General features: G+C 42.5%; 1 protein-coding gene across 6 annotated transcripts in view; it reads right to left on the bottom strand.

The window, feature by feature from the left end:
- The window catches only part of TSC2 (TSC complex subunit 2), a 33,567-nt gene extending 10,197 nt beyond the window's left edge, over positions 1-23,370 (bottom strand). The window contains exons 1-31 of one of the 6 annotated variants that reach the window (XM_026859014.1): positions 23,224-23,370; positions 22,612-22,776; positions 21,659-21,745; positions 20,926-21,036; positions 19,968-20,112; positions 19,716-19,833; positions 19,181-19,229; positions 18,635-18,760; positions 18,254-18,327; positions 17,776-17,902; positions 16,978-17,121; positions 16,613-16,750; positions 16,298-16,401; positions 15,424-15,505; positions 14,354-14,509; positions 13,928-14,044; positions 13,253-13,375; positions 12,856-12,962; positions 12,107-12,260; positions 11,254-11,376; positions 10,830-10,964; positions 10,063-10,252; positions 9,551-9,644; positions 9,135-9,237; positions 8,821-8,915; positions 6,165-6,296; positions 4,238-4,402; positions 3,438-3,590; positions 3,170-3,282; positions 2,584-2,805; positions 1,564-1,779 (exon numbers count right to left, since the gene is read on the bottom strand). In XM_026859014.1, coding sequence (XP_026714815.1) covers positions 1,564-1,779; positions 2,584-2,805; positions 3,170-3,282; positions 3,438-3,590; positions 4,238-4,402; positions 6,165-6,296; positions 8,821-8,915; positions 9,135-9,237; positions 9,551-9,644; positions 10,063-10,252; positions 10,830-10,964; positions 11,254-11,376; positions 12,107-12,260; positions 12,856-12,962; positions 13,253-13,375; positions 13,928-14,044; positions 14,354-14,509; positions 15,424-15,505; positions 16,298-16,401; positions 16,613-16,750; positions 16,978-17,121; positions 17,776-17,902; positions 18,254-18,327; positions 18,635-18,760; positions 19,181-19,229; positions 19,716-19,833; positions 19,968-20,112; positions 20,926-21,036; positions 21,659-21,745; positions 22,612-22,776; positions 23,224-23,316 — 3,961 coding nt within the window. In that variant the 5' untranslated portion in view covers positions 23,317-23,370. The remainder of the gene's footprint in view (positions 1-1,563; positions 1,780-2,583; positions 2,806-3,169; positions 3,283-3,437; positions 3,591-4,237; positions 4,403-6,164; positions 6,297-8,820; positions 8,916-9,134; positions 9,238-9,550; positions 9,645-10,062; positions 10,253-10,829; positions 10,965-11,253; positions 11,377-12,106; positions 12,261-12,855; positions 12,963-13,252; positions 13,376-13,927; positions 14,045-14,353; positions 14,510-15,423; positions 15,506-16,297; positions 16,402-16,612; positions 16,751-16,977; positions 17,122-17,775; positions 17,903-18,253; positions 18,328-18,634; positions 18,761-19,180; positions 19,230-19,715; positions 19,834-19,967; positions 20,113-20,925; positions 21,037-21,658; positions 21,746-22,611; positions 22,777-23,223) is intronic. The other 5 variants (XM_026859015.1, XM_026859016.1, XM_026859017.1 and 2 more) reach the window with 5 other exon arrangements.
- Positions 23,371-23,660: the final 290 nt, after the last annotated feature.

Here is a 23,660-nt window from a genome sequence, read left to right as displayed (position 1 = left end):
AAATAAATAAATAAATAAATAAATAAAAACAAAGGAAAGAACAAGCTGGGATAAGCTCACTAGATGCCAAAGGGATACTTTAAGGGTACAGGGTCTCAACATGAATACAGAGGCATAAACACATTCAAACAATGCAGACTGAAGTGCTCTGTTTCGCAGAATGCATCTTTGGGAGCTTTAGAAACACCAAATTCCTTTGCAATATCCTAGCACACGCAGGAAACCAGTCTGAGCTTTTTCTGAGCTACACACTTTTGGCAAAAGGTCATGTTTAAACCCACGGAAGAGTCTGAAGAGTAGAAATATGGATAAAGATCCACTTAGTTTTAACCTCCAAAGAGGAAGAACATGCGTATGACAGTCTGGCAGCAAAACTTCAAAACATCCATCTACCAGCCAGCTCCAGCAAGTCTACTATAAAGCTGTGTTAACAAGAATGTGCCCAAAATTACTTTCTCAGGCTGCCACAGGAGTGGCATGCAGGTGGGTGCTTCTTTCAACTAATCAGCTAGCACCTATAAGCCACAAATTCACAGGAGTCAATAAAAGTGTTCGCGGATAAGAATTATTTTTTTTTTTTAAAAAGATGATAATTTCATTTGGAGTCTAATTTGGGTTTATGCATTCTGAAATCCTAAAATCATACCCTGTTCTGTTTAAAACAAACCTGAAAATTAGCATTTTTACCAGATTTCCAAACAATCCATACCTTGACGTCAGCTTCCCAGAAAAGCCTTGTCTGCTGTTACCACTGCTCAGTTCTGACAGTGCCGAGAGCCTCAGTGTTAGATATTGCTGATAAGAGCTCTGAGCAGGGATTACCTAAAGCTTTAAAAATTTCAGCTGTTGGTCAGCATTAACCTCCCAACATTAAGAGCTCTTTCAGAAGTGAACTAGCACCAAACTAAATATAGCGAAAAGCCCTGGCCACTATCTTAAAATAAAGGCGTCAAAAGAAACTCAAGCGATTCAACTGCACCAGTCAGAAGGCTAAAGGTTCCTTTAAAGAGGTGAATAAATCTGCAGCCAACAGGATTTTTATCCTGCTATCTCAGGCTGCAAAGACAGTGGCAACTAAGTGAGCCACGCTGGCAGGGTCTGCAATTGGCCATTCTCTCAGGAGCCCAGCGCTCAGGGCCCAACACAAACTCCTGTACTGAAGACAAATGGAAATGGAAACACTCATGGGAAGATCCATCCCCACATGGGATGCCCAGATCAGCCCCAAACAAGTGGAAGAGGGGAAAAGATCCTTGATTTTGATCATTTTTGTTTGGGAAACAGCAAGCATGAAACAAAATACTCCTCCAAAGAAGCTCCGTTACTCTTCTCTTTCTTCTCTTTAAGAGAGAGAGATACTTTTCTGATGGAACATCAGAAGCAAGGAGGAAGGGAATTTTTCACTGAAATCTTCCAGGGACAAGAACCAATTCCCCTTCTCACTGCTATGTTATTCCTCATGCTTCAAATTTACTGTTCTAGAAGACCTGCAGTAACTTCAACAGACTTTAAAGAGACAAGTGACAGCTAGGCTGGACACGCTGCTGGCTTGACATCCCTCACCTGTGTTGGAACGCTGGAGGAGCGATGGTTTGGCTGTGCCGGTGGCCAAGCTGGAGGAAGGGACAGAGAGGGATTTATATAGAGCCGTTTCTCGGTGTTCTTTAAAACGCTCTGCAGCCATGAGTGCGTTAGAGAGCTCTTGCAGGGGCATATTGTTAATATCTGAAGAAAATGGACTGAGCGGGTTCTCCAGACTCATTAGCCAGCTTGTGTTACCTGGTAAGAGAAAATTAGGGAAAAACCTTAAGCACTCCCAACTCCAGAAAGTTTACAACTCACACTGAAAAATGCACAAATTCTTTGAATTTTGCAGGTAAAGATCAAAACAGAGCAAGTTCTCACTTCTCCTGAGATGTGGCAGAATCAATTGATTCATTTCCTATTTTGAGTAAGTAGCTCCCAGTGCTCTGTACTTCACCCCAAGCTCTTCAAAAACCATCCTCAGTAACTCATGACTACTGCACATTCCCAAAAGGCATCCAAAACACTTCAGGTATTTTAATTAATGATATCAGGTCAGTTATTTTCTTAGAAAGCAACTTTCAGCTAAAATTTACAATTCCCTGTTAATGTTCAGTGATATCAGTACTGGAGAATTTTGACCCCAAATACGTCCTTACTCCTCCCCTACCAGCAGACACATGTAGGAGCTGCTCTAGACATAAGCCTCACTCATCTCGGATCCAGCATGGGAAGCTAAAACACACCCCTAAACCGATTGTCAAGGAAGATCACACAGCAGTGTAAAAATGGGAAATGCAAAGTAGGGTTGGTATTATCTGGCTCTATTTCTTTAACAGTACTTAATATGTAAACTTAAGTCCTTGCTTCAACCTTTTCACAGGTCTTTTGCAGAGTTAAAACACTAAAGAGTGATTGCAAAGAATCAAGTATCAGAGTTTCAAGAGGCAGTAAGCAACGAAGAGATCCCTTTGCCACTAAATACGGATTTTTCATCTTCTTCCAGGCTCTGTTTCTCAGCAAGTCAAAAGAATTCACTCCACACTTAGGTAAAGATACCTGTAGGTCTGCGCACTAGGATTTCTGCCCATCCCTGTGTCAGCAGCGGGACATACGCAGCTAGGTTTGCTTTTTCTTTCTGCAGAGGTGTCTGTGGAGCAGGATTAGTCTTCTCTGAGCGAGATGTAGGAGCAGGAGGACCCTGTGTCCCTTGGGAAGTGGAGCCACTGGGAAAATGGGAGGCTGAGCTGTCTAAGGCACCAACACGTAAGGCGTGACCACCTAGCACGGCAGACAAAAGAGAAGGGAAAGCCATGCCTAGTTAGCACTAAAAATATCTCAGAAGTAGTAAGTCTTTTAAGCTCCTCTACCAGCTGCAACTTCCCTGCATTTCTTATAAACCAAGAAGTTAGATAAACATCAGTGATTCTTACTGCCAGTGCCCACTGCTTAACCAATGGTTAAATCTGCAAGGAGAGGTAAGCAGGAGGAGCACCACTGCCCCTGAGACCAACAGCTATTAAATGCCAGACAGGTCCAGATTCTGAAATTAGTTTAGACATGGGTCTCTTCAGCAGGCACTTGGACTCTTAAACCTGCAACACTGACCCAGAAATGGTAGAAAAACTCCAGGATAGGAATTTACCAGACATGGATCGGACTCTGTTGCGAGAGCTTCTGCAAACCTGCTGCCCAGCTTGAGACTCCAGTTTTGCTGGAGCTTCTTTAGTTTGTCTCACTTGCAAAACAGGGTCTGAGCTGTGGAGAAAGAAGATATTAATGATTCTGAGAAAGAAATATGTCATGCTGGACAAATACGACACTCCTCTTCTAGTAAGAGGAAAACCTGAGAAGATGCACTGTAACAGCGGTTTAAGTGACTTTGTCCGGTGGAAATGGGGACAAAAAATTACCTTGATTCTGAGCAGCTTTGGAACTCTCCAGAGTCTAGGCCAAGCAGGGACCTTGTCCCTGTTCCAACACTTGTAGTGATGGTCACCAACTTGTTACCAACCAGCCATGTTTTTGTTCTTCCTCCAGCCAACAGAAACTCACCCACAGGAGACCTAGAAACACATTTGTGATGAGCACAGTGCAGAGCAGAGCCTAGGCAGGTGGCTGATTTCATGTAACTACAGAGGAGGTACTGCCTGCTTTCCTTTATACAGCATTTTTAATGTACCTCCTGGTCATCAACACACGCATTATCCATCAGGATAAGGGATGAGCTGAACTTAATATCAACTGACAGCAGTACTACTTGACACACATTACAGAGCAGTCTAGTTCAATCCTGGACACACATCACAGAGCAGAAAGGAACGAACCTTGTCTGAGCTATGAGTCGCCTTCTGGGAAGGGCTAGTGAGAAAAGTAAATGCCCTCCATTTGAAGCCAGCTGGCACGACACTCGGTTCTGCAGCTAAGACTGTGATTATCCAGCAAGGACACGGAACAAAGCACTGCTCACAGACAGCACGCCTTCAAGGCATCTCCTTCTGGACAGCTCAAGGCCGAGGCAAAGGCTGGTTGGCTCCAATGGACTTCTCTTGTCTAACCTCTTATTTAGCCATGCCAGATTTTATCTGCAAGGAATGGCTTCAGAGCCCAGGCCTGCCAGCAACTCAATATGTCACGGTAATTTTCCACTCATACAGTGAAATATGAGCCTCAAACAGAAACGTCTCTCTCACGGTCACCGACTGACCCCTACCTCTTAGGAACTGCAGTGAAGTTTGAAAAGACGTATCGAGCCATCATATCCAAACAGGTCTCTGTGAGTTCCAGGTGGAGATTTTTTAAGTTGTCATCAGCCTGAGCCATTGAATTTTCATCCGCAGAGCCCAGGCTCGAACTAGTGATGGATGTCTGTATCCGACTAGAAGAGAATGTTTCCAACTAACAGATCACATTGCAACCTGCTTGTCCCTGTCACCCGAAAGACAGCGTGATGCAGAACAACCTGCGATGCATGCATGTGCCAGATCAGAGAGGTGGCCAGACGTTAAACCCAGGACATAATAAAACCATCTTTGGATCAGCCTCATATTGTGCTTTGTAGATTGTCATTCCAGGAAGCATATTTTATCTTGAGAGGCTGAGAAATGTTTAAATGTCCATCAACTGACTGTCAGGCCAGTGCTCTCTGATGATGGGTGGCCCATGGGCAAGTGCACCAAGCAAGTAGTGAGTGGCAGCACCATGCTTTGAGTTCACTAATCTAGAGCGAGGGCAAGCGTCCCGTGACCTGCACAGTTTCCCAGGCAACATGTTGCCCATGAGCCATAAATCGGAGCACTCCAGACTTAACATTCTAATCCTGTGGTTTGTTTTTCTCTGTTGCATCCCTTTCATATATTGATTTTTTTTCCTCCAAATTTAATAGCTCTGTAAAACCTAATTTAACTTGAAATAGAAAAAAAATTGCACTCTGAACAGGAAACTGGCACAAGAATAGAGAGCAACTCTGCCTTCAAATCAGCCAAGATAGCAATGCAATTTAAAACAACTGCAATAACAGGCTGAATCGCAATATTTTATAAAGACAATTCCTCGTGCCATCTTAACACAAACTAAGCTCAGGTACAGCCAAATTTTTTATCAAGTGGCAACTTCTTTGGCATCATTAAGGGTAATTAACTGCAATTTTATTTACTAAACATAAATACAAGAAAAGAAAATCACTTAATAGACTAATGGGGATATCAGAGATGAAGTGCCGGAATTGTAGTCACAATTCAGTCATTTCATTGTCTTTCCCCCAAATACCATATAGTTATAGTCAAAATTAAAACCACAGAAAATACAGTTCCACTGACACCAATTCTTAGAGATTAAGGCACAAATCTTCAGGTTCAGATTTTAAACCAACATGTTACAGACAACAGTTTAACATTCATGGAAAGTGATCCAGAAATACATTTGAAAAACTAACACAAATTGTTCCACCTTTCATGTGAGCAAATCAATGTCTGCAATCAAAAGGTGTTTTCTTCAGTCATGAAAGCAGTAGCTGCGTATGGGCTGAGCATACATTTCACTGCTCTATGGAAAGACAAATCAAGGTTTTCATGGCATCATACTTTAGACTAGAACATTTCCGTCAGCTCCCTTTGCCTCAAAGAACAAATCCTAAACTGAGGCGAGAACCATTCCTTGCAGCTCAGGAAGAGGTCCTGTACATAAGTTTGCAGAGTATGAAAAGCCTCTGCTGGGGCAAGTCACTGCTTAAAAGGCCGAAGTTTTACTGAGTTTTAATCAGGACTCTCACCTGCACAGAATGCAACCTTTTTCCTTTTTGTTTGTTTGTTTGTTTGTTTGTTTGTTTGTTTTTCCCCTCCCTTCACCATCTTTACTTTGAAAATAGAAATTGTTGTGGCTAAAGCATGAGAGAACAGGGCAAAGTAATCATACACAATCCAGGGTATGATGTGACAACCCAACAGCCGGCGTTGGGAAGCCATGGGATACCCATGATACTTTCTCAAAACCTTTGACTGTGGCTAAGGCCAGTTTTTTATTGCGTAACAAAGTCATGCAAGCATCCCACATGCAATTCCCCCCTGCTTCCACCCACCCTTGCAGTAAAATTTCCAAGTGCTGAGTTGCTCTTGGATTCTCCCCATTTAAAGTGCCTCTACCTGCGGACCACATGTTCAGACACACTGATGCTGCGGGATCGGAAGGCATCAACTGCAGAGGATTCTTTCAGCTCTTTCACTGGAGGAGAGTTATTCAAGCCTTGCTTTGCATTTTTGGCTAGTCTTAAACTACTAGGTGGAGAAGCACCAAGCCCCAAAAGAGGTCACAGGAAGGGAGGAAATCATTGTAGGGATGTAGGTTGAAAGGTCACAGGTCACAGGGTCAATATTGGGGGATCCCGGAGGGTGATGTAAAATAAACAAATGCCAAAAAAGGAAAAAAAATAAATTAAAACGTACAAACAAGCAGAGCTGAAAGCATTAAAAAGACAAACCACCTTTTGAAAATAAGATTTTAAACATGCTACAAAACAAATGAAATTAGTACAAGTTAAAACAAAAAACTGATTGAAATGATAAGTTGGAATACTGCGCTGTTAAACAAAGGCAAGAGCACCAGAATGCTAATTTGGCACAAACTCCTCAAGTCTGAGAAGTTTTGTGCAGTTCAACCACGTCCTGTGTTGACCCAACTCACCACCTCAGCACAGCTAAAAACCTGATTACTTCCACAGAGACCAGATCCTAAAAAGCTTTACTCATACCAGGTAGCGGCACGTTTTTCTAGGAGACATGGGGATATGTTGGCCATTTCTACCTCTGTTAGGCCTGGCCCAAATCTGAGTTTCTACCCTGAATCACAGAAACACCCACGGCCAGCCAGGGGTGCCCCTTAGCTCAGCTCAAGTCCATCTCTACGAGCCTGATCCTTCTCACACTGCACAGATGGAAGGGCAAGATGACAAACACCCTCTTGGCTGTTGCTGACCGAGTGACACTTTTCTGTCACACAAACTATCTTAATTCCAGGTGGCTCAAGGTAACCCACCTGACTTTGAACTGGAACAGAAAGGAAGATCAGCCTTTACACTGCCAGGCATCAGCCACACTTGGGAAGTGACAGCAATTAACATCTAAAAGGCACTTTAATTAGTCTCAGTTGAGATGCATGCCTGGCTCAGTACTGATGTGGACATAACAGTTGGTCCAGCAGTTCACATCCCCAAATATAAAATGCAGATACTAATTTAACCCTTCTGGCTCTTTCTAAACATGCTTTATTTGCTACCCTCCTTTCAGTGAATTATTACATTTCTGATTGCCTCCTAGAGGGGTAAGAATTTATTTGTTCTTCTTCTCCTAACAACGTCCTACAGATCATTTCTGACCACAGCTGGAGATGCGACTACAGAGAGCACAGGCCCATACTCCCAGATAATCACCTACACCACCATCATGCCATCCCGTAACCTTGGGAACCGCTGGGATCCCCATCTCTTGGAACACCCAGCACCTCAGCTAGGGCCTAGAAATCCTTATTCTTTGGGCTTAAGGATTTAAAACCAAGCACACATGCTTCTCAAGAAAGGAAACAGATATCTGCTCGAAGCTATTTCCTCTCTCCCTTGGCCAGAGTTCAAGCTCCGAGACTCAGAGGCAGTGGCATCCTGCCATTCTGGTGTTTCAGGTTGCTGCCTGAGTACAGCCCACACTCCTCAGCAGAGATTTCTGTGGAAAGTGATCCAGCAGCGTTAGCAAAAGCCTTTAGATACAGTAGTATTCCAACCTGGTAGAATATAACAGGTTTTTGGAAAAAAGATTAGTTGAAATTTTGAGAGACGGGTGTCAAAAGGCTTCTCTTCCAAGTTTCTGAATGAAAGAGGAGGAGATGGGAGAGATGAAACACAAAACAGGGTTCACAGCTATAGCATCAGGGCAGGGATGGTGTTTCTTCATTGCAAGATACTCATTGAGCCTTGCAGTTAAAGTAGAGGCACTTTCCCCAGGGTTCAAATGCCACTGGCTGCTTACTGCACATTAACACTGAAGCAAGTGAAGTGAACCAATTTAGGTAAGCCCTGCAGGTGAAAGGACGTTAGAGAAACCCTGAATGCCTTTCCAAGGAATATTCTCCTATCCCGACAAAAGTTACTTTGAAAGACTGCTGGCAAGATACATTCTGACTTCTAAAGACATTAGGCTTTACTTAAAACTGACATAATGGCTTCAAGATTAAAAAAAGAATCAGGACATCCAGACACGCAGAAGGCAGCTGTCTTTCCCCCCAGGACACTGACTCGACAGATAATACTATGGAAAAACACAGCACTGGCCCTCTCAATTTCTACAGGTTGCTAATCATAACAATTTCTCTGGCAATCATTTAATTAGTTGTTACAGATCAATTATCAAAAGGAGTTAACACTATCAATATGAACATGGTATTCTATTGCTTCTGGTACTACCCTTCTCTGTTACTTCTGGTAGCACTGTACTGACACACATCAACCTGAAAGTATTGTTGATTTTCAAAAATTAAGAACAAAATACCCCACACCTTACTGCAAAGGCTTCCAGAACAGTCAGCGATGTCCTCATACGTACTGTCAGACTGTCAGCTTGGTTTGATTCCAACTTCTTACCAACCTAAGCCTGTCTTTCACCAATCCCCCAACCTAAAGAGGTTTACTTTGCTTGCTTAAATGCACTGTCAGATTTTGGATAACTAGACCCAGCCTCCTCCAGAGGAACACAGGGAAGGGCGTGAACACTACAACAGGGAACACAAGACCTGCTGGAGTCAAATATAATTTACCTTTTTGGCCTCTCATTTAGGCTTGTACTGCGAGCCCTGAAACTGTCCTTCTCGGGTGTGTCATCAAAGGAAAGGAGGACATTGGAGCGCAGACCCTGCCAATTTGAGGCAAACAGGTAACAGTTACAACAGCTAGGAAGTGCAGCTGGGAGACTGCAATCATGGGCCAATGCACAAGAACTTACAGTTTTGAAAAAGACGTTAATTAGAAAAGTAGAATTTTTCTAGCTTCATACAGAATCTTTAAACTTCTCAAACCAGCTTTTAAGCCATCATTTTTATTATGTACTGTTTGATGCAGTAGTGTCCATTACCTTTGTAATATAGGGGACAAAGTCCTTTCGGAAGGGCAGGCGACACCGAATGAACCACATAGCTATCACATGGTGAGCCAGGCAAACGATGTACTGGTTAAACCTAAAACAGTAGAAAGATCTCCACAGAGTTTAATGCTGCATTATGCTGCCATCCCAGAACTGAATAGAAGGACTTTCCAATGTGAACTGTTCCTTTACCTACTGTAAGTATAAAGAAAAATACCCTCAAAAGTTCTGTTCAAGAAAACAGGTATTTTGTCTAAGGTTGAGTATGTCCCTTCTTCAGAAGAAGCCTGGCGATACCAGAATGAGTGATACCCTATAAAAAACCTTGACCCAAGCAGTACAAAAAAAGCATTTCTCATCCTCTTAATTTTACAGGTGAGGAAGAAGCACATTTGCTATGAACTTACTTGGAAGGGTTTGTGTACGGCAGGGAGATGGCGAACACGCTGGCATACTGCTCTGCTGCAAAGTTCCTGTAGAGGTGAGGCAGCCTGGCTAGAGCTAGAACCGTTCCAGGAGAAAACCAACACAGGTGAGGTCTGAACACAAGCTATTCAGTATCACAGTTTGGTTTCATTTGAATTGTTTTGTTTCTACATGGGAGTTAACACCATAATTTCATGCTATTTAAGTGATAGGCAACAAGGTGAAGAAAGCACCTTTGTATTTCCCATCACTGTATGACTGCACGACACAAAGGGTATCTCTACCTTCAGTGTGTGCAAATGCTTTACACAGAAAACCAGTAACAAACTAGAGATGATCAAACATCTATATCCTGAGGATGGTGCAAGGGCATCACCAAAACTCAAGAAACCCTTAAAATGCATCTCACATCACTAACACCACCAAAATAGCCATATTTAGTGCAAACAACACATTTACAACTCTAGATTAAAACTAGAACATTACAACTTACTTGAAAGAAATTCTAAAAGAGGGATGGCCATATTGGCTGTAGCAGAAATGTGGGTTAATTTGACTATTAAGACAGGAAGTGCCTTTATGATGATGTCGGGCATCTCGACGCTGCAGACGGAGAGTGCCACCACACACTGGTTTGCACAGCGATAAATGAGACCGTGTTCCAGGCAATACACTATCTCACGCTACAAGAGTAAAACAGAAAGAAAAAAAAAAAAGTCATAACACAGGGAAAGAGAAATCCTCTGATGTTCCATCTCCTGACTTCAGTTGGCATTTCAGAATGGCTTGCAAGGTATCACCACTGCAAGGCCTGTATGATGCACAGGAATTCTGATCCAAAATGCACTAAAATAGAACCCTAAATGGTGCTGCATGTATTCTAGGCCAAAAATCTTAATATGGGCCTTTAATCAAGTAGACATTTTCAAAATTAATATTTATATTTCTGATTAAACATAATTTTTATCTTTATCAGGGTCTTCCAGCAGAAGATAAAGTCACTCAGCAACCTGTGAGGGGGCACAGGTATGGATAGAGAACAGTGAATCCAGCTGACCAGACAGTTACTGCTGCACAAAGTCAGCAAAGTACTTTTTCACCCCTGACCCCACCCCAAATATAGCAGATGCAGCTTTTTAGAACAGAAAAGGGCAGTCTTACCTTGGACTTAAGTCTCCCTATCAGCTAGTATGAGAAAATGCTCTACTACAGAGGCTCAGGCACCGTCCCCCCCTACACACTCTCTTCCTTTCCCCGTACCTGTTTAGCTTTGTCCAGATAATTATGGTAAGATATTAATGCCGTCAGTACTGGGACTACAGCCAGATGCAAATCAGTGCGAGAAAAGCCTTCTGGGGTGCCATGGAGCCTGTCGGTGGTCTTTTTGTCTGTGAGCTGATACATCACACAGTAAGTTAGAACATCTCACACTAAAAATATTCTCTAAAAGGCAGTAGACAGGCACTGCATATAGCTAAAGAACCCTTGTTATTACCTACTCCTGTACCTAAAACAGCCCTCACAAAAAGGGAAGGTGAGAGAGGACTGACAACCAGCATGCTAATCTTCAAACTATTAAACTGAAGGAAAAAACCCAACAAAACACTCAAAACACCACCCCCCCCCCATCAACTCTCAAGAAAACTAAGGATCTGGTGATTAAACATCAGTAGGGTGGCATTACCATGTAGCTCAGCGCAGAGGCCAGGAGGTCTATGTTACAAGGAGAGGTTAAAAATAGCACTTTATAGCGTAGGGATTCAGGTAATTTGTTGAGGACCAATTTCAACACCTTCCAGTCTGTCTCCTGGGAAGAAAGAAAAAGTTAAGGTGGAAAATTTTTGTATTATTTCAGTTTAGTTTGAAATTAAGACCAATTCAATTTCAGACAACATGCCATTTCCTAGGCAGATGTATCTTGTCACGGTAGCTACATAAAAAGAAGTGGCATTTAGCTGTCACAAGTTACTTCCTGTCTGTCATCCAGCTCTAGGTGCAATATTGGCACCACAGACTCGAAGACAACTTCTGTATCCAGATCTGACTGAGCTCAGAAAGATAGAGCCAGAAATTAATTCTCCTAACTACCAGCACAAATTAACTTCCAGAGCAAGACAACCCCATAGCACATAACTATGTCCAATACAACATTAATGAACAATTTATATTTACAGTTTATTAGTGACTGAAACGTTTACTGTTTCAGTACTTTAAAAACTTGCAGTAGGAGGGTTTTTTTTAGCTTCAGATGCCCTTTCAGAAACAGGATGACTTATCCAATCTTTAACACATTTTTTTGCCCTTGTCTGCAAAAAGCAGAGTGAAATGAAAGCTCTGCTTAGCTTCTGAAGAGCTGAACTGGTGCTCCCACTGGTGGTTGAGAACCTGCACAATTACACATAGATTCTGCCCAAGAAGGATATACGTATTGCTTTCCAGACGTTATTCAGATACTCTGGGCTAGAATTCTCCAGCCAGCTGGTTTCAGTTGACACGTTTTATGCAAAGATGACAAATGTCATAACGAGGGGACGTACTTGCTTCAAACACTGCAGGAGGACCCCAAAGACCATTGAGTAGGGCAGGTGCCCTACACGGACGGTGGCGTTCTGGGAAGGCACGCTGGGACTGCCTGAAGGTGGAGAGAGCGTGCCAGTAGGCTTTTTCTCAGAAGCCCTCTTCTCTGCTTCTCTGCATCAAAAGGGAGAAAAATACATGTAACGTAAAATCACAACAGCCTATTCATGTAATCTACCCTACTGCGTAGCCAGTTTAATGACCAAACAACCATGTAAATTGCATTTTCAATTAAACACCATGGCATTGCCCAGTAGACCAACAGCCACGAGAGTCTAATTAGATGAGGGATTTTTCTATCCAGGCCCATAGCAAATTTAGAAAGATATCTTTTGTGGCATGTTACACAAACAACTTCAGACCAAGCTATAAAATTAAAAACAGCCAGATTTGTAGAAACCATTGAATCAAACCTCAATGTGAAAACTGGTTTCAGGCAGGAAATTGCAAATATTTTTGTGAGCAGGAACAGAGATTTCATGTCTGAGATTGAGAGCTCCGCTGGCAAGTGATTTTTAAGAACAATTCACCAATGAATTATTAGTTGAGACAATCCTACATTGTAACTATAGACTTGTCTAGCAGCTGATTCATCAGGATTTAGAAGATTTAGAACAACTGCAGATTGCTACTGCTGGACCACTAAGCTCGTGCAAAAATACCAAGTAGTTTGGAAAGCAGCTTTTGCTTAACACAATGAGAAACCTACACAAAATCACAGAGACAGTAAGGGCTGAACCTCACGGCTCCATCCTTGTTGGAAAGGCCAAGACGGTGGAGGGAGTCTGCTCGAAGCATCAGCAGGAAATCAAATACCTGTAACAGAGAAGACACTGGAATCACTCAAAACCCAAACCAGTGGAATACTCTCCTACCTCCCCATGTGATACTTTTGAAAGTACAAAGACATTTTTAATAGATGCTTTGGCCAGTTCCGTAGGATGCATCACTTCTGTTCTTACAGTACGTACACATACCCCTGTTAGCCAAAAAACATTTAATTCTACTGCTGGCAGGCTCCAGAGTGCACATTCCCCACCTGCCACCCCAGAATTCAAAAGAGAGAATACAGCTCTTGCCCTGAAAGCCTTGGTTACTGTTCATACCTGCAGTCTGATGCTGCTAGCAACAGCAAGGCTGTACGCGTATATATAATGGCGCTGGATGTGGTGAATCAGCATCTCGTACACCCGCGTTGCATGGCTGGAGGGTAAGCTGTAGAGTTTTGTCTACAGAGAAAAAGAAACACAGATTAAAGGCAGGCTGACACTCGTTATTCAGAAGTGTGTGTCTGCACTGACAACATTCCAGAAAAACAGCAAAACCAGCAAAAGCTTGCTCCTGAAAGCAGGATGAACAGATGGCTCTGGACAGAACCTCTGCAGAGAATCCAGAGAAACTGCCTGGCTCCAGAAGGGCACTGGCTGCAACAAGCAGCTCTTCACAACTGCTCAACTGTATCTCAGGACATGCTACCCAAACACAATGGATCTGGGCAAAGTTATGAACCACTCCCTTTCCGCTAGTTTAGGAATCCATCTGCTCTCCACACAAGAAAATGTACTCAGATTCATTGTAGAATGGAAATTAAGAACACTAAACATTTAGCAGACAGTCACACAACACCCAAAAGCAAAAGGAATAACCAAAACCAGAGTTAAAATATTAAGTGGACAAAACAGAAGTTGGAATATTTCACAGTAGGAGAACAGTTATCTAAAAAGCCAAGTCCAGAAAAGACGTTTCTGAAAAAGACAGGTTTAATGCTCTGCAGCATTTACCTGAAGAATTATCAGGAGCCCAAGAACCGCTGTCTTGACATCCTCCAAAGAAGCTGAATATGACAGCAAGTCCCTCTCTTCCAGTTCAGAAGGAGATGAAAGAGAATGTGCAGCCACCTTTTAAAAACAAAAGCAACACACCTTTTCTTTACTTCCGCCCTGGAAGGTCAGGAAAGACTATGGCAAGTCATCCTCACTGGAAATTCTGCCAGCCCTGTCAGGTAGCTTGGATGTGTGTTGACAGGGTTTCTGAAGCTTCCTCTGCTCTGCCCTTCAGACCTGCACCCTCCAAAACCCAGCAGTTCTACAATACTCTGCTGAGCCACACACCTGGTAACAGTCCCGGTTTAGTCTCCTCAGGCACAGTAAGAGGATCTGGCAAAAAATGTGGTGATGCTACTGACAAGTGACCAAACTCTGCCTCACCTTTTCTATAATATCAAGCAAGCTGTTGAAGTGATGCGTGTTGCAGCCTTCAGCTAGGTCAACAAGTAGCTGAGTGGCCAGTTTTCGGACTTGATGGTCTTTATCCTCTGGAATGTGAGCCAGCTGAGAGATCACAACCAAGTTTATCAGCTCTTCCTGCAAGAGGACAGACCTTAATGAGCCTCGACATTTTGCTGTCAGTCATTCAATCAGCATGTTAAAGAGACAAATAATTACAAACAAAAGAACACTGATATTCTGGTATCAGGCTTTTTTCCTCAACTGTTTGGTTCCTTGATCTTTCCTCTTCTGTACAATTAAGTATTTCTACATGCCACCCCTCCAAATATTTATGACTTCTGTTGGAACATGGATTCACTGCTTTGGTTTTCATCTATTCTACAGACTTGATAGCCCAGGCTCAAATAAACTGTTGACAAGGGATTTCTAGGGCTTGGGTTTTTGTGAGAGAGAGGAAACATGGAACAGCATCATGTTTTCACAGATCTTGAAGGAATCCAAGAAGCATCTCTGCCCTTTCCTGTCCTCTGACACTCTGGGTACATTCCCAGGAGCTAAAGACATCCCCAGACCTCTCCTGTCACTCCTCTCTCAGACACCTTCCATCTTGGACTGCATTTAAACTGCAAGCACCAAGATAAATTAATCTGCTAACATGTGAGATTACATCCAGATCTCATCTTTTTATAAAGCTTTTAAATAAACTCCGCATCTCTCACGGTGACAGCCCTTTCTTCCAAAACAAAATGTATATGGAATTAATGACCTTAAACAGGGAAGCAAATACCAACCAGGCATGTCTTCTGAAACACAGCAGCTCCCACTGCCCGCTGCACATACCTGCATCCAGCTAAGGACAGTCCAAAGGCAAATCCTCCCTCAAGCATCCTAAAGAAACAGGCCTATTGTGTGCAACATTTAAAGCACAGTTCTGTGCATTCCCCAGCAGCAGAGACAACCTGAAGCACACCATAAAACATGCCTCACCAAAGCCTTTCCCACCCACTTAAGATCTCACATGTGATCATCAGAAACAGATAAAGACACACCTCATAGAACTGTCTGTTAATACTCAGGACAAAGGACAAGACATCCAGAACTTTAATACGAACAGCACTACGACTTTCGTTCCTAAAATGGGAAGAGCAAATTCAAGATGAATAAAATAAAGTTGCTGATTTTTAGGGAAGGGGGGAGAGGAGAAAAGGAAAGTAAAACTAAAGTAAACTGAGAAACTTCTTAAGAGTTAGAATAATAACCTTTAGAGATCAGCTGAACCTTCAGTTAATGTCTCTACATATGAAATCAGATTCAAGACAAATGGAAACTGGAATCCCAACTCAGCTTTCACTACTTCTGGAGACCTGTACCTGCAGTTTTCCCATTTCCAATCCAAACTAGGAAGCACGTGTCAGAAGAACAAGTGCCCTGGTGAGCAAATTTAAAACCAAACAAACAGCACCAGGGAAGAGTTGCTCTTTGGCAGCATTTCACAGATGAGACAGAAGTTTGTTATTGCTGTATGTTGATATTTTAGAGCATGAGAATACTTTTAGGAGCACCAATTCAAAACCAGATAACTTTAATTCTGGATAACCATATGCAATCCTGATGCTTAACATGAAAGTCTTGTTTGGTGTCAGAACTAAAGTGCGCTGGAGTGAAACACAGAACTGCCTAAGCTAATGGGAACAGCACCATCCAATGGAAATAAAGGAAATTTTAAAGAGAAGCATAAATAACTCAGTGGAAAGTTTTTCTTCTGTTAAACAAAACCCTTTCATGTACTGTGCCCTGGAACTACCGTACTTCTTAGCAGTCATTTACTAACATTAGAACTTCAGAAAATAAAATTATATAACATGAAAAGGTGGCAAGAAACATTTGAAAGTGCCTTGTGTTCACAAAGTTATGATTTCATACCTGAAGAATCTCTCCATTAACATCTGCAGGTTGTGAATCCAGCCATCTTTGGCAGGATGAATGGACTGAGCTCTGTATGTTATCAAGTTTAATACAGAAGATTCCTTTCACGGAAAGATCAAGAATTTTTTTTTAGTGTATAAGCAAATACAATATATCCATTCCCCCAACCACCACCACAAGGACAAGGCTCATCTAAGTCCTTCGCTGTGATTTTCTGACCACTTGTCATTTTAGAAATCCCAACTTTCAACTGTACTGAGTTACAAAATGGACTCAACTGGCAACAAAGGACGACAAAAAGTAAAGTCTTACTGGTCTCTGATCAGCACATCTTTCTACCAGCTCAAAAAATCTCTCTTCAGAGCCATGGAATTCATTCTGATCACAGAGTTCTTCTACTGTAGTCAAAAGATCATGTACAATGGACTTAAGTTCTTGGCTCTCCAGACTCTGAAACGGAGACAAACACACTCCTAAAAGAGTTCTACCTTACCAGAAAGTGCTAACTTTTAAATACAAACAGAAAAGTTGGTTGAGAAGCACAGTACTGAGAACTGGGCTAAACCTTCATTCAGCTTCCAAGTTCACTAGAGTGTACAAACAGGAGATCAATTTGCAAAAATATTTACGGCAAGGTCTTTTGATTGAAAGCACATGAAGACAGGCTCAACACTTACCTGCAGCTGCTGCAGCAATCGCTCCATGATGTCCAACAGGATATCCCACGTTACCGCTTGCAGCTCCTTCCCATACTTCTTTATTAGACGTGTTATGGACAGAACGATCTCGTAAGACACAACTGCATTGGGACATGTCATAGCCTGGAACACAAAGCATTTCAGCCAGTTAACAGTTGGAAAGCAGGGATCAAAACCCTCTTAAATTCAAACAAAACATGCCTTATTAATTAGGAACTTAGCCTGAAGTTCTGAGATGAATATATGCAAGACTATACACACAAAGGGCAAAGAACCATTTTATAAAGTGCAGTTACGCACTCTTGCAAACAGATGTAGGTCAGATGTCAAACACAGACTCATTTTAAAGAGCAGACACATAAGGTTAAAGCTGGTAATTCCTGCCTGATGCACTTGGATAAGAAAATTTTAAGAGAGCTCTGAGGCTGCCCATGAAGGCACTGTCCCTCATTTTTTGTGCCACACGCTGGAAGGAGGAAAAGTTTTTGCTTTGTTTTTATTTTTTAAGATAAAGTACCCACAGTGTAGCTATTTAATAAAAAGAATTCAGACTTTGCTTTTCTGGTCAACAAAGATATTGCAGAAAGAGGCCTCAGTTTCAAACTTAAATCCACTGTTGTTTTACAGTTTCCCCACGTGTCACCCCATACCCAACTGCTGTCTCATCTTTCAGGCATACAGAGATCTCTTCAGTGTAGGGGACCACATTCTTGTTCTCAATTTGTACAGGTCCAGATGTATACCTGATTAAAAAGTTCCTCCATCATCCCATCCTACCTTAAGGAATGAAGGCAGCACTGAAGTTGGGGAATTCTTGAGCGAATTGAGGCGATGAGCACCCCACAGAGCCATCCCAACAAAGAACACAGCTCCCCTCAGCAGCGCTGCATCCGCCATGTAAGCTCTAAGACCAGATGGAAGGAAAGCCTTAGACCACACTACAACTATTTTAACAGACAAGAGTCAACAGGAATATATACTGTCACAATGGGAATTCCCAGCTGCTACACATCAGAGCCTTGCACTGCTATTTACAAACATTAAAAGCAGAAAATCATTTAGCACAACTGTAAACAAAGGAAAATTAAATACAGAAAAGCCAAAAACTGAGCACTTCAGCAGAACAACTAGGAAGGCAATTAATTTCTAAGCACCAGAACCTTCAGCTTGTTCTACTGAGGTCCATGACTCCCTTATCTATCTCAGCAGGACCTCTACTGAATTCCTTGGGGTTTGTTAGATACACCTGCTTTACCTGTCTTCCATGATCCTGCACATGTTGTAGATGGCACTGTGTCCCACATGAGTTCCCAAAAGGTTGCGCATAAGCTGCAAATTCAAAGAGAACACTTCAATATCTAATTGTAATCTAGTATCTAATTATCTAATGTGTCCAGCCACTTCAGCAGAAGCCTGACACATCAGCTGAGAGGAAACTATGGGTAAATTCCATGGACATGACAGGACTTGCACTAACCATGTGCTGATCCCTTAATACTTGAAATGATTTTTAATTTATTCTTAAAACCAAACTGAAATTTACAGAAAATGTGCACAGGCACATCTGACACTTCCTCTATGAGGCCCAAACAGCAAACTCCTTAAAAAAAACCCCAAACTACAATAAAGTTCTAACCTTCCAGCACGGCTCACAGAGCTCCTTCACATTGATGGTACGGCACAGAGTGATAATAAATACTGGCAGGTTCTCTGATGGCAGACAGTTATAGCAAACAACTGCATCTAGGACTTGCAGGGAAATCTTTGGTGAAGAGAAAAACAAAATGGTTATAAATTTCTCCACGAATAAAGCAGGTCAAATGCTAACCTGGCAGCCCCAGGAAATATTCTTGAAGTCAAAAGGAATACAGAGATGTTTGGGTTGTTTTTTTGTTTTTGTTTTGTTTTTGTTTTTTTAAAATCATTGTAAGATGGAAAGTAAACCATAAAAAGCACTGTTGAAAAATCTATTTGCTTGTCACTGAAGCTCTGTTTGTTTTAGACTAAAATGATTATTGATGTACAAGATCTAATGGCTTACAAATACTTCATAACATTTTATTGGCTCTCTTGTAAGATGAGAATAAACTGAGAGTCTGTGATCTGATTTTATCTGCAAAAGTTACAGCTTCAAAGAATTACAAAGAACTCTAAAATATTAAGAAAGACTCAAATTACTGACCTCTATGTCCACAGATGATGAAGTCTGAATGCACAAGAGGCATATCTTGCTGTTAGGAAAGAACATCTAATTGTAATTGTTTGCTTAATATTAGGCAAATTACGAAGAACCAAACCAGACAAGTAAACTGGCATGTTATTTTACCCATCATTCCCCTTACTGTGGCATTGTTGATACCACTCCTACAGACACTGAACACTACAACCTCCTTTATAAAGTTAGCTTTAAGTTGCACTTAAATGCAACTCAGTTTGCCTACACTAACACAGCAGCAGAGACCCTTTGTGAGACTAAGCAATGAAGTCAGGTCCCACGGCATGGAATGGGGCAAGCACATGCAGTTAAACTAAAACAGACCTGGAAATTTTAAGAACTGAAAAGCAAATAATTGTGAGAAATGTAAGGTATGACCTGGAATGAAACAGAACCAGATTGGTCAAAAAAGATTCTACTTATCTGTATATTGATCTGCAGCTGCCTCCTGTAATTTACTAAGAATAAGCACGTAGGAGTAAAAAAACAAAAACCAACTTACTGGACCATGTCAGCTACATAGTCTTCCAGATAGCAGCTATTGAATTTCACCAGGTTCACTAAAACCAGAAGAAACTCAGAAGACAAACCAACATCCATCCACTGTAGTACAAAGTCAGCTAAAAAAGGAAAACAAGTGGTTACAACATGCTTTCTATGCAGATGTGTTATCACTGCCTTTTTCTTGTATCACTAAGTGCCTGTCCCTTGACTTACTCCCACCAAATTGAAGAGGGGTACAGACAATACTCACCTAACTCTTCTTCTAAGTAGGTGATGTACCGTCCATTCTCCGTTAGAGCCTTGAACACTTCAAGCCGTTCATGCAAGTCTTCGTTGGAGGGATAGTCCTTAATAACCTTAAAAAAATGTGCTCTGAGAATCCCTAATCGCTCACCCTAAAAAAAAAGGAGGGGCAGGGGGGAATAACAGTGAATGCCTGGACCTTACCAAGGTCTATAACAGTAATCTTCATGCCTGCAATTATTTTCTTTTCTGACAGGCTATGAAAGTCTCCTGAAAATACCTCCAACCTCAACTGGCTACTGACAAAGGCTCATGTCTTCTCAGTCTGTTGTATCAGCACTCAGGAATGGAGGCATTTTGTCCAGCAACACACAGACAGCATCCAGTACACAAAGTAATCCATGGAAACCACAACTGCCAGCACTGCCAGTAGAGCATTTAAAAAAAACCCAAGCCAACAAACCAGAACCAACGCCTATTCTTTTCGTAAGCATCTACCCCTGCTTCTTCAGGACACTGATACAGTCTTACGTTTGTATAGCACATTGTGGAATCTGAGGAATTCACAGTATGCTTAACTTTCCTAGCCTGGCCAAGTGTCTCAGACAGAACTTCTTGCATACTTGACATGCTGAAACATCAAAACCAGCTGCAGACTAAGACTAATAGGTCTGGGCAAAGACCATATAAAATTTGCTGTACTATGCTGAACTTAAACCAAAGTATTTCCTCTTTTTCAAGAACACTGCCCCAAAACAGAAAGGTTTTCTGTGAGTTGTATGAAAAGTTGTGTTATGAGGTCAAACCAAGACTTGACTTAAAATGCTTCTTCCCATTTACTAGGCACAACCAAACTAAGAAACGTGGAAATCTGTAGAAAAGAGCCACCCAATATTTTTCATGTTCATACTCTGCACAAACCCTAGTTTAAGTGTAGTGGTTTTTTATAGTTTGTTTGTTTTCACCTGTCCTTGGACGATTGACTTCAGCAGATGAAGAACAGCATGTCTGGCTTCGACGGGGCGCTCTGGCTGGAGCATATCAGCTACCACTTTCCATATTGCTTCCACTGCATGCTGCAAACAAACCCAGGAGACAGGCAGTAGTAGGAAAATTAAGCTGCTTCTGGGATCTTTACCCGGTACATCAGTCATTAATTATGGCAAGTTAACGAACAAGATCTCTAGGGATTTCATGTCTGGAGTTCTCTGACAAATCACGAGACACACAAATCCCATCCTATGTGACAACCTGCACCCCAGTAACTGAAGTTCTTCACTCACACACTTCAGTGTGAATATTTGTGTAGAAACCTTCAATCAAATACAAGATGAGTTTAAAATCAGTTTGAGTTTGCTTATTAACAAGATACAAGGAGTTAGCAAACCCCTCTCATACAGGATTGACATCAACTCCTGTGAACTGTCCTGAACAGCCCTGAATATTCACAGCATTCTTCTTCCATCCAGTTCAGGAAGCTTGTCAGCTATGTCCTCTCTGCTCCACAGCTGACAGGCTGGACAAGACTAATTTCTTGGCATGTGAGCCATCCCTTTAGAGGTTTGGACAGCACAAAACAGCTTCCGGGATTATAAATTTTAAAAGGCAGTCTAAACTACAGAAGCCTCTTACAATAGGTTAAAAGCTGTTGCTTAAATTTTCATCCTTCCAATAGTCACTGAACACTTTGAAACTTACCTCTTCAATTTTTTTTGTTTTTGCCACTTCACAGATTTGACTGATTGCTCGTATCCTATTACTTAATCCACATTCTATGCTCAGTTCCTAGAAAGAAATGTAGAAATAAGCTAACAGTTTATATTACTAGAAACACTTATCCATTTCTCAAAGGGGATCATGAACCACTGAAAAATAAATTACACGTTTCTCCAAAATGATCTAGTCATCACTAGAGCTTTTCAGAAATTTCTCCAAAACCTTTTTTCCATTAGCAAATGATTTGTCAAAACTAGAACTTTCAAAGAACTGGAGCCAAGCAGCTTTTCACCTCCAAGACAGAACACATTTTCTTCAGGAAAGGTAATAACTCACTGGCTGTGGCACTCACCCCATTCACAGAAGGGCAGAGAAAGGAGGGACAATAAGTCTGGCTCCAGAGCAGGTAAGAGCTTGGCTGCTCCAGCACAGACAGGGAAGGATTCTGGTCTCCTCCCTTTTATGCATTTTCCTCCCTGTGTGCCAATTATTCTGCTTACATACTCGCTATACAAATTACTGGAATCAATTTTTTTTTTTTTTTTAATTTCACAAAATTGCAAGATTTTCATAAAATAGAAACAGTTTCCAGCTTGTGCTAACTGCCATCACATAAACTGCATCAAGCTGAGATTATAAAAAAAGAGCAATGTATTTTGAGGAAACTCCCTGTAACCTGACATAAGACAACACCATCCTATCAAATATCTCAAAAGTATTCAAACACTGAATAATTAAAATGATGTAATTTCAAAGTAGGTGAGTTTTACATCCATTTCACTGGAAAATAAATTGAGAGATAAGGTAAAAAGGCATGATCGGAGAAGGAATAAATGTCAAAACAAAAAGGAGATGAGCAAGCCCTCCTTCCGATCCTCCCAGCTCAGGTAATCCAAGCCTGATATCCCCACCTTTACTATGGTCAGTTCTCACACCTTGAGTATTTCTGCAGTGATGATAAACTCTGTTTGCTTGCCCTCTGATGACTTTGAACTTCCCCGGGATGTTCCCAGCCCCAGGAGATTCTTGAACTTCTCCTTCAGTCCAGAATCCTTGCTCTGAGGCTTTGCCATTGCTGACAAGCAAGTAGCACTGAGCCCCTGCAAACACAGAACAGGGGTTTCTGTTAACGGAGGCCCAAGGGGAATCTTTAAGCAGGAAAACACCAGTAACAACCGTCACAGCGTGGCTTTTATAAACAGCTCTGCTGTCCCAGGCTGTTTCAAACAAGGGAAAAGCCCAACACTGAGGACAAAACAGTGAGGAGCCTGTGCTGCTCCTGCCTTCAGCACCTGCATCCTGCAGCCACCCGAGGAATGGGGAGCTCGGGGATACCATTTTCTGGGAGCTCTGAATGCCCAGCAACACCACAGCCCGCATGGGGCAACCACCATTTTACAGCCGCTGATTTCTGAAGCAGGAACACACACACACAACTTTTCGGCAGGTGTGAGCTGAAGTACTCATTCCCCGCGCAAAGGCAAGGGTCGAGCCCGCAGCACCGCAAAGCCGGCATTGAGTGTAGCTGTACCTGAGGAAGGACTTACCAATCTCGGCGTTCCAACACCCAAATGCTGCCACGGCAAGGAGAAAGGGGGAGCGAGAACAAGCACAACACCCCCATTACAGCACCAGCACATCGCCAGCAGCACCCTCCAGAAGTGCCTCCCCACCCAGCCCCAACCTGCTGCCCGTCGGCGACCCCCGCGCCCGCTCAGAGCGGGACACCCACCCCCAGCACCCTGCCCTGGCCACACGCAGGCCCCCGGCTATGCCCCACGCCCCCATGGACACCCCACAGCCTTCCCCACATCCCAGGGAACATGTCACAGCAATCGCTTGTGCTCCCCGGGGACACGCCACAGACCTTGTCCCAGAGGCTCAGGGGGACAGGTCGTGGCCGCCAACCCAATATTACAGGGGACACACCGCAGCCCCCAGCCCAACATCTCCAGGGGATGCACCACAGCCCCCCCTCCCGGGA

The sequence above is a fragment of the Athene cunicularia genome (genome assembly GCF_003259725.1).
Source record: "Athene cunicularia isolate RWA chromosome 14 unlocalized genomic scaffold, athCun1 chr14_part1, whole genome shotgun sequence".
Taxonomy (NCBI): Eukaryota; Metazoa; Chordata; class Aves; order Strigiformes; family Strigidae; genus Athene; species Athene cunicularia.
The sequence above is the reverse complement of the archived record's forward strand: the minus strand, read 5'-3'. Positions and strand labels throughout refer to the sequence as shown.